The sequence below is a fragment of the Pyrus communis genome, chromosome 1, assembly GCF_963583255.1.
Source record: "Pyrus communis chromosome 1, drPyrComm1.1, whole genome shotgun sequence".
Lineage (NCBI taxonomy): Eukaryota > Viridiplantae > Streptophyta > Magnoliopsida > Rosales > Rosaceae > Pyrus > Pyrus communis.
This window is the reverse complement of record NC_084803.1, coordinates 20,027,388-20,038,204: the sequence shown is the minus strand read 5'-3', so window position 1 is coordinate 20,038,204 and position 10,817 is coordinate 20,027,388. Positions and strand designations below refer to the sequence as shown.

Genomic DNA, 10,817 nt, shown 5'->3' with positions numbered 1-10,817 from the left:
TAAGATTTTATCTTTCATGGACAGCCACACCGATTACAATCAAATTTTTATCGACGAAGAAGATATTCATAAAACTGCTTTTTGATGCTTTGGGGCACTAGGGACCTACTAATGGGTCATCATGCCTTTCAAACTTAAGAACGCCGATGCCACATATCAACGTGCCATAAATACCATTTTCCATGACCTGATTAACACAATTGTTGAAGTACACACGACAATGTCGTAGTCAAGTCCAAACGCCGTCGAACACATTTAGAGGATAAACTCCAAATAAACTCTACTAAGTGTGTTTTTGGCGTATCTGCAGAAAAAATTTTGGGTTTCCTTGTGCATCATCAAGGAATTGAGGTGGATAAGAACAAGGCTCGTGTGATTATCGATGCTCCACCCCCAAAGAAAAAGAAATAGTTGCAATCCTTGCTCAGCAAGATCAAATTTCTTTGCTAATTTATTTCTAATTCAACGGGAAAAATAAAAGCTTTTTCCACGCTCCTAAAACTCAAAGATTCTGACCGATTCAAATGGCAAATGGAACATCAGGATGCCTTTACACAATTTAAGGTTTCTCTCACTTGCCCTTATGTTCTCATGCCACCTTAGTGCGGCAAGCTTCTCAAGTTGTATATCTCATATGTCGAAAAATCCATTAGTTGTCTCCTAGCACAAGATAATGACACCAGTCAGGAACAGGCCATCTTTTATCTTAGCCGAAATCTCAACTGGGCTGAAATAAATTATTCAGCATTTAAGAAACTTTGCTTGGCTCTATTCTTTGCCGCACCAAGCTCAGGCATTACATGCTCCCCTCCGTCACTCAAGTCATTGCCCAAACCGATGTTATTAGTTACATCTTTACTCGGCCAATAGTCAAGGGCTGCATGGGAAAATGGACAACAGCTTTATCTGAATTTAGTTTGCAGTATGTGCCCCAAAAAGCCATCAAAGGTCAGGCCATGGCCGATTTCCTTGCTTAACACCCTTTTTCGGGGCAACGATGTAGAAATCGGCATAGTGTTAACACGCAACAATTATTGGACAATGTATTTCGATAGGTTTAGTACCACAACCTTGATCGATGTCAACATTGTCATCCAATCACCTGACCACTATCGATGGTATTTTTCTCTCAAGTTACATTTCGACTGTACCAACAACCAGGCCGAATACGAAGCCTTTTGTTATCAATTTTAATATTCTTCATGACAGGAAAGCAGCTCGAGTATTTATCCTCAGTGATTCAGAGCTTGTGATTAACCAGCTCACTGAGATATTTTGTTGCATGAGTTGTACTCTAGCTCCCTATCGCATGGTCGTCAGCTATTTAGCTGAATCATTTGTAGGCATCACACTCAAGCATATCTCTTGAATGCAGAATATTGATGCTGATGAGTTGGCTCAAATTACTTCCGGAGCATAACTCCTAGTGGGCAAGGTAGGCCGGGTCACACTAGTTGATTGACGTCCATACCCATCCTTGGTCAATCAACAAATTCTCAAACTGAATGGTGTAATTTGAACACAAGTGATGTCTTTGCAATCATTACTCGAACAAGAGACTCTCATAGGTATATGCACAGTCGGAACATTGTCAGATGATTAGAGAAGGTCGATCATACGATATCTCGATAATTCTAGTGGCAAACACGACCACAAGACAAGGGCACATGCTACGAATTATGTGGTATACCAGAACAAATTGTATTGAAAAGGTGAGGATGGTTTGTTGTTGTTATGTCTCGGCCCAGAAGAGGTTATTCAAGCGATTGCTGAGGTTCATAAAGGAATATGTGGTGCCTATCAATTCGGCCGAAAAATGCGTTGGTTGCTTCCCGTGACATGGATACTTCTAGCCAAGTATTTTGAAGGATTGCGTAGAATATGCACTCAATTGCATACAATGTCAAATACACGGACATTCAAGGGATGGGCCATGGATGTGATTGGCAAAATCACACCATCATCTAGATCAGCAAAACATGCATGGATACTTGTAGCAACAAATTACTTTACCAAGTGGGTAGAAGCAAAGTCGTATGCCGAGTTAACATCTAAAGAAGTTTGTGATTTTGTAAAAGAGAATATTGTAACAAGGTTCGGCATTCCATAAACAATTATCACAGAGAACAACACGATTTTCACAGTTGATAGGTTCAAAGACTACACAGCGAATTTGAAAATTCATCTCGAACAGTCCACGTTGTATTACCCACAAGCGAATGGACAGGCTGAAGCAAGTAACAAAGTTTTGATTGGTATCCTTAGGAAAATAGTGAACACCTATCATATGGCATTTAAATTTAAACGAAGCATTATGGGCATAATAGACTTCACTTCGATCAGCAACAGGAACAATTCTATACGTTTTAACTTATGGGCACGATGCAATTTTTCCAGTCGAGTTGAATACAAACTCATGGAGAACTATCGAACAAAGTAGCTTGTTCAGTGCCAAATATAGTCAAGCAATGAGGCAGGATTTAGAGTATCTAGAGGAGGTTCGACTCAATGCCTATAATCTGTTAGTAGCATAGAAAAAGATGTTCGACAGAGGTGATTTGGTTTAGCAAACGGTGTTGCCTGTTGGGATCAAACATCCCAGATTTGGAAAATGGTCGCCGAATCAGGAAGGATCGCTTATCATTCACAAGGTTCTCGGCAATGGGGCATTCAATATCAAGGATTGAACTGGTTTGATACATAAGTTGCCAATCAATGGGAAATTCTTAAAAAATGTATTATCCAATTACTTGGAAGATGCAAGAATAAGAAGATATTTCGTTAAATTGGCAAAAAGTACAAGTGTGTGAATAAAAAAGTTAACCGGCTAACAAGTCAGCAGCAGGAACATAATCTATGGGTCGAAAGAAGGAAGGCATGTCAAGTCCTCTTGTTTGCCTTCAGAGCTTGTATTCGCTTCGTACTGGTCGCATATTCTGCCAGCCAAGGTTTATTTGCCTCAAAGTTCATCTCAAGCTCAGAGGCAATGGCAGATCTTTAAGATTAAAGCTCAGCAATCTGACGGTCGAGATCTGCCATTTTCTCTTTCTTTGCTTTGATCACCTCTAACTCTAGTAAGATAGCTTCCTAAGCAGCCGTTGTAGCTTTCAGTTCCTCGTTAGCTTGTAAAGCTTTCTCGAAAATATCAAAATATAGCCGAGTTCACTCCAAGATGGTCATTAAGTGAACGACATTTTCATTCTCATGAGACCTTCAACTGCAAGATTATTCAAACACTCTCCAACTGAGGCAAGGCTTTTCGTTTGAAGAGCTTGCAAAGCTAAGAAGGACAAAGTCTTTTGTAGTTTAGACAGAGCATTGGACTCAGCCAGGACGACAGAAGGACCAGCTGTTCCTAATATGCTGGCGAGATAGGCGTCGAGTTCGACTTCCCATGAAGGCCACACAAAAGAAAGGTTAGATGAGGAAAATCCAAAATGAGAACGATGAAAGAGAAATGTTCTTAGACTTTTCGATAAGTAACTTCGATGGCCATTGAGGCGGCCACAAAATATAGACAATGCCTTTTGGCGCATAGAATTTTCTATTGAATGAACGACTGGGCACCTGACAATTAACGTTTTTACTTCGGTTTAGCGTTATATGACAAAAGTCATTCGAAATAGAAGAAAAAGATGTACAAAGGCTGAAGTGACATCTTATGTAGAGATGCCAAGATCTTAGTCCTAAGGGTGAACCGGTGTTTTTGTTATCGCTTCTGGTTTAGCAAGAATTGACGGTTCAACTACTGGACTTTCAACGGCTACCTCAGAATCAGCATAGTTGGTCGCCTCGACCAACGGGTGGATATCACCCTGACTTAGACTGGGCATATAGGATACAACAGCCTTGCCTTTATTCAGAGGCAAGGGAACTACACTTGGTTGCCCACTTGGCCAAGGGCGTTTCACCAGAAGGCTCATCTCGTCATTACCGTCTTGACAACAAAGTTAGAAAATTTAGTAAAGTCAACTGAAATATATGTGATGGGTACTAAGGCATTTTCATTAGGGGTGTGCGCGATGCAGTTCGGTGCGGTTTTAAGTGAAACCGCAACAGAAATCGAAACATTTTGAGGTGCGGTTCGATGTGGTTTTGAAGCCAAAATCGAAATGAAACAAAACCGTTTGGTTCAGTTCGGTGCGGTTTCAAACGGTTTCAATTCGGTTTTTGAGATTTTTTTTTTTCTCCTTGGATTTCTGGTTCTTCTGGTTTTGGTCCGAGAAAGAAGGGAAAATATTAAGTGCATTTTTTTCTGCAATCGCAGTAGCAACCATATTCCAAAACTGGTAGCTAAAAAGGGGCTTGCTTTTACAGGTTTGTGCTAGTTGTTTAGGACGAGCACAAGAATTAGCCATGAGAAGAAAAAGGAAAAAGATAACATTATGTCGAATAGAGGTGGAAAATGGAAAGGGATGACATTCTAGTGTAGTTAAGTCTATACTGTAAATGTATTGACTCTAATAAAGAACCAATTAAAACATGACATTTAATATATGGTGCGGTTTCGGTTCGATTTTGAAAACCCAAAACCGAAACCAAACCGTTTTCCTAATTGCGGTTTGCTTTCAAAACCGCAACCATTTCAAAATTGCAAAACCGAACCATTCGGTTCGGTTTGATTTGATTCGTGTTTCGGTTTCAATTTTCAGCTCCAAATGCCCACCCCTAGTTTTCATACCTCTTCGTCCAAAATGAACAGTGTGGTAATGGTTTTTGGATTGGACAAGGGAATTGCCGCAGTCGAGTCAGCCATTACCTCGACAGGAATGGTGCTAAGCTCTAAGCCAATAACGGCTGCGTCAAGTTGAGGATCAACTGAAGGTTGAATTACAGGTTCCTCGACCGCTAGGTTTTGTATCGACTGATCAACCAAGTCAACAGGTTGTGTCATTGGCTGTACAGTGGCCATTTGATCAGCAATTGGGGCTATGAACTCTGGTAGTGTCTCTATAGATACCTCGGTAATAGAAGGATAAAAGACATCAGGAGTGGTTGCTCCTGTGTCTTAGCTTGAGATGACAAGAATCTCACGATCCCCTTTCTTAGCCATTTTCTTCACTTTTTTTAAGGTTGTGCGACGACGCCAGTTGCCTTGGTCGAGGGACAAGGTCGTTTGATTGCGAATGTTGGCGCAGCAGCAATGCCCACTAGCCTTGGCATAGTCGAAGCCACTTTGTGAAGATGGTCGAGGTGGTAATGGCCTTCGCAGCAGTAGCATCTATTGGGTTGGAGTGGTCAAAGTTATCTGGGGAGAGATGACCATGGCAACAATGACTTTCTTTAAGGGAGAGGCGAGTTTTTTCTTGGCCGTAACCATCGCAAACACTTCGGCCCGTTTTATCGAGCGACCAGCTATAAAAACTGATCGGGTTCGTTCATTGTATTCTTCTAGAGTTAAAGATTGTATTTATACAACATCATCATAATTGGAGTTAGAATGACCGTTAAATCGTGTTTTTTCGCTTCTAACCGTTAAATGATTTTGTCCAGTTACCTAATCTTCCAACGTTTGTTTTTGGTGATTTTTGGCATATGTGATCACGAAGTATATACAAACATGTTTGATGGTTGGATTGTGAAAACTAGTTTCTTAGAATGCATGTCTCACCAAAACAATGGATTCCAAAACACTTAGAGTTTATCTTATACTTCCATTACGTAGAACGTAAGCTTTTTTTGTATTTACTAATGTAAATATTTTGTATTGATGATCTGGTTTGTCCATTGTATTCTTCTAAGGTTGAGGATTAATTTGTAAAAATATCATCATAATCGGAGCAAAAAAGACCGTTAAATCGTGATTTTTCGTTTCTAACCATCAAATGATTCCGTATGGCCTGTTACCTAATCTCCAAACATTTTTTTTTATGGTTTATTGCATATGAGATCTTGGAGTATATACAAATATGTTTGACGGTTGTTTCATGGAAACTAGTTTTGTAGAATGCGTGACTCGTCAAAACAAAGATTTCAAAATATTTAGAGTTTATTCTATACTTCCATTAAGTAGAACATAAGCTTTTGTTAGTGTAAATCTTTTAAATTGATGACTTTTTGTTCATTGTATTCTTCTAGGGTTGAGGATTGTTTTGTAAAAAATCAAAATCCTATCTAAAACGACTATTAGATCGTGAATTTTTGTTTCTAACCCTCGATTGATTTCGTTTTGTTATCTATCACGAATTTTTGTTTCTAACCCTCGATTGATTTCGTTTTGTTATCTATCTCTGAACGTTTGTTTTTGGTGATTTAGAGTTTGAGATCTCAGAGTATATACAAATATGTTTGATAGTTGGATTGTTGAAATTAATTTTGCAGACTATGAAATTCTTCTCCCTCTCTCAAAAGTTCCTAAAGTCCACCCCTCTCCATCTTCCATGGCAGCAGCTGAAATTACAGAAGGGAGTAGTATTGGTGAAAAAATCAAAGGAATAAGTATGAGAAGAGGAACCTTATAGTTAAACCGTCGAGTTAAAAAGTGTCCGCATTTTCTTTGACACCTTATTGTTACACTTTGCCAGTGAATTTTCTTAAACGTCATTGTGGGTCTTTGCCCAATGAAATGAAGACTCGACAGTCGACCAATAAGCTGGGTTGTTGGGCGATGCTAATCTGATCAACGAACCTCAGTTACGTCAGGCAAACCTTCAGACATTACACGCCATTGTTTCCTCCTTGGCGCCAAAACATTGCCCGACGGATTCCACCTTGCTATAGGACTCTCTTCCGTTACGTAAAGATTTTGGGAAACCCTAAATGTTGACCAGTTTTAGCTACCAACTAAATTTTGTCGTGTAAAGTTTTTTTATCCGCCGAAATTTTGTTCGCTGGCCAAAATATTGTAGGGCAACCCCTAATTTTTAGCAGTGACGCTAATGGAGTGTTTTAGAGCTTGGGGTCCCCTAGTCAGTATAAAATCTTAAGACTCTCATTAATTTCAAAGAATCGCCCCCACCTTATTAATTGGGCATATCCATACCTGGGAGTGCTCGTGATATGCTTCCAAAACAAAAAGAAACCTAAGCTAGCTAGTTGTTAATCACTCATGATTAACTTATAGATACCATAATGCCCACCTAATTATCAAAATAACCTAATTATGCACTAAATTCTATGCAATTAAATCCCACATATTATCATAAAATAAACAATTGCACACACATGAAACACCAAACGCATTTTTACAAAATTTGACAGGAACTTGAGAGACAGAGAGCTACTACACTTTTGCAACGTCTTTTTTACTCAACGTTAAGAAAGATGATCGGTCCCAAAGCAAAGACAAGACAAACAAACATATATATATATATATATATATATATATATATATATATATATATATATATATATATATATATCGGTGATAATTACGTATCACCCATTGAAATACCCACAGATTGCTTCGACTTATTGCAGACACAAGAACGACTTCAATTGAAAACAAAAGTAAACCAAATAAAAGACACTTTTAAAAGCTATAGCTAGCTATAGGATCATGCTTAACAAAGGAAAATAAAAGCTATAGCCACCACGACATTTTTTTTTTTTTCATCTATTTGTACTCATGCAACGTTCAGCTTAACTACGTTGTTCTGGGGTCCACTGCGGTGCACTTGGGCTAAAGTGCACCGAAACAACCCTGGAGTCAAGAAGTTCCATGATGGGCGAGAAATTCACACACCTTGGTGCCTTGTACTGATTGATAGACGCACCTCTAGAGATTGCATAGTCCATAAGCTCCTCAAATGTGCCATTTTTTACCACCCTTATCTCAAGTGGTCCAATTGAGCTGTCAGCCACCCTGCCTTGTCTGTATACCGAGTTCAACGACTCTTCCATGGCTAAACAACACTTGTCCAGAACCTCGTGATTCGGGGAATTATTCGCCGGGTCCTTCACCAACAATTCCCAGTAAATCACATAATGCCCCGGAATTGTCTTTGTGTCCGCATAGCTTGTGTACTCAACTACGGTGGTATTGAACTCTCTCAACAACACCGAGGCATTGTCAATGGCCTTCTGCAGCTCAGCCTCATCCGTCTTGTCAGAGTCGATGCTCAACAAGACGTTCTTTCTCCTCACAAACCTAAACTGCGGCGCGGCGTTGTGGTAACCGGTGACCTCGAGAACATCTCCCACCCGGTAACGACACAGTCCGGCGTAGGTTGTTATGACGAGCTCGTACTCCTTCCCAACTTCGAGATCAGCAAGGTCGACAAGGCGGGGAGGGGAGTGTCTGGACAGCGGAGGAGCGGAAGGGTCGTGCGGGATGAACTCGAAGTACGCCATGTTCGGCATAATTGTGTAAGATACCTCGGACGGCTTGCACATTGGCTTGAGGTTGAGTCCGAAGTAACATTCGGACGATGCGTACATAGTACACGCCATCGGCAAGCCATTACTGTAGTATTCAAGCAAAGGAATGTACTGTGCCATTGCACCGGTGACAATCACGTCGAGGTACTTTGTGTTAGGCCAAACCCTTGTGATTATGCCTTCCCAGTTCTCCTCACAACACTCCTTTGTGATGAAATCTGCTAGCTCGGGGTCCGGTTTCAATATGCCGGACATTGTTTCACGGAGAGAAGGGTCTATGATTTTAGGGTACAGGGTTCCATTGCAAATGTCAATTGCTAGTTGTTGCCAGTTGAGCTGGAGGAACCGAATCGCTCTTAGTAGGCCGGAGGCAAACACGGCGCCTACTCGGAGGACTTGTTGGCGCATGACGAGGCCGCAGACCATTTGGGTGTACATACTTTGGAATGAGTCGGGGCAGAGAATGGCCTCGTTCGGGCTGGTTAAGACATTGTAAGGGTCAATTGGCCTGGTCTTGAAGTGCTCACTCTTGTAGTAGCTTGTCAGCACCGGACGTGCTACGAGTCCTCCAGGGGTCCTGGTCTCCGCCTTGATGAACAAGAAGTAAAGCCCCTTTCCCTTGTCAAGGTCTGGCACGTAACTGTCGCATAAAATTCGATTTCATCATAAATTAGTACATCTCTCTAATTTAATGAACAAAAAATAAATACAATTTGCTTTAGTGAAAAATAAAAGCAGTCCCATTTATGATTCTTAATTAGAGTGACACAAAGCGGAGATCTTAGGTTAGATTTTCTTTTATAATTAACATAAATAAATAAAAATTAGTGATCGGAGAAAGGAAAATTACAGATTCATCACTGGCTGAAGCAAGCTGTAGAGTAGTGTACGACGGTCCAACTCTTCATGGATTGTAGGCATCAATTTTCGTTCACCAGCTGAAGTCCCAGAACTGCATGCAAATTTACAAATATTAATTATTTTTTCGTACTTTAAATATCCCAATAAATTTTAAGCAAAATTTTTAATACATACCTAGTGAGAAACTCAGAGATGGGGTGAGAGCTCAAGATGGGAGAGCGGTCACCATTAGCAATACGTTGGATCTCCGGCTGAAGATCCTCGTACGTAACAACCGGGACTTTGGACTTGAACGAGTTCCGGTCGGTCGCACCGTCGAGGCTGAATCGTTTGAGGTACTCGGTCTCAGCGTTACGACTCAGAATCTCTCCCAGAACCCTTTCCTGCACCAAGTCCGTGTTCTTGGTCGTCTCCTCTATGAACTGAAGCGCCTTGGCGTCCTTCTCGGTGGCCGGTGGGCCCAGGGGGGAGGATGTCACTGAATCGACGGCCATGATTGACTTGATCTGGGACTGTTACTGAAAAGCTTGATTAATGAAATGAGAGAGAGATGTGATGATCTAGGTTGCTGTGGTGTTGGGAGCTGATGGAGGAGGTGGGTTTATATAGGGAGCTGTTTGGTTCATTTCTTTGTGCCACGTAACCAGACCAATTGTTTCTTGGACGTACGCTGACGGATCCTAGTTGGTCATACCGGACATAAGAAATACTTTCGTCTCAGAGGGTGTCTAGTCAAGAGGGGACATGTGGGCCCAGTACACGTCGAATAGCTACATGGATCCCGACAGGTAGGGCCCATGAACTTGCCAGATCAGCAAAGAGTTTTGTCCGGGCCTACCAGTCAGCCGAATCACGCGGCCTTTTTTTCGAGCGAGGTTGTTTGCTTATTTGAAAACTATAGTTGCCGGCAACGATAGACTCTGTGAGAGAGGAAGCAGACGGCCCGAGCTATGCATGTTGTTGTTGGAGAAATGGGGGAGAGAGAGAAACCTAAAGCTAAAGGCTTTGAGTAATCAGACAAATAGATTTATCATTGATTTTTTTATTATATTATAATAAAGAATTGTTGTTGGCACTTTGAGATCATCATACATATTAAATTTGTAAAAACACAAGAGTGAGTTTATATAAGATATGTAAGATGATTTTTGAGTGCAAATATTATTTGTTTAAAAGTATTTTTAAAATTATTAAAAGTGAATTCAGATCACCAAATATATACTATGTAGGAAATAGAAAGTTAAAAGTTGGTTAAAAAAAGTACTTGAATGCTTTCTAAAAGAAATAGATGTTATATGTCATTTTTAAAGAAAGATTTTAAGTGCTTTTTGAAATTGCTTCTTTAAAATGTCATGTGTTTATAATAAAAAAGAGTTTGAGCTGAGTTAACTTTTGAAGAAGCATTTTCAAACCACTCTTAATATTTTAAATGTTTGGTTAAGATAATGATGGGTGGGGAAGAAAAATGCACTCTAAGGGGGCAGCAAGCAATCACGTGAACAAGACCTTAATGATTTTTAATTTTTAATTTGGTTAGGAGTGTTTTGATTTCTACTTGTTGTATAACTTGTATGGATGTCTAGCTAGCTAATCAAGCGTTGTGGTAAGATTTTAATATGGTTAATTAGGGATAGGTG

The 10,817-nt window shown here is 40.3% G+C and overlaps 1 protein-coding gene across 1 annotated transcript; it reads right to left on the bottom strand.

Moving 5' to 3' along the window:
• Positions 1 to 7,347: 7,347 nt before the first annotated feature.
• Positions 7,348 to 9,744, bottom strand: LOC137715484 (probable indole-3-acetic acid-amido synthetase GH3.1). Its single transcript, XM_068454831.1, has 3 exons — positions 9,355 to 9,744; positions 9,170 to 9,271; positions 7,348 to 8,959 (listed from the first exon to the last, which is right to left on the bottom strand). Exons 1-3 carry the CDS (start codon positions 9,672 to 9,674, stop codon positions 7,582 to 7,584), a joined length of 1,800 nt encoding a protein of 599 aa, XP_068310932.1. The 5' UTR covers positions 9,675 to 9,744; the 3' UTR covers positions 7,348 to 7,581.
• Between the last annotated feature and the right edge of the window lie 1,073 nt (positions 9,745 to 10,817).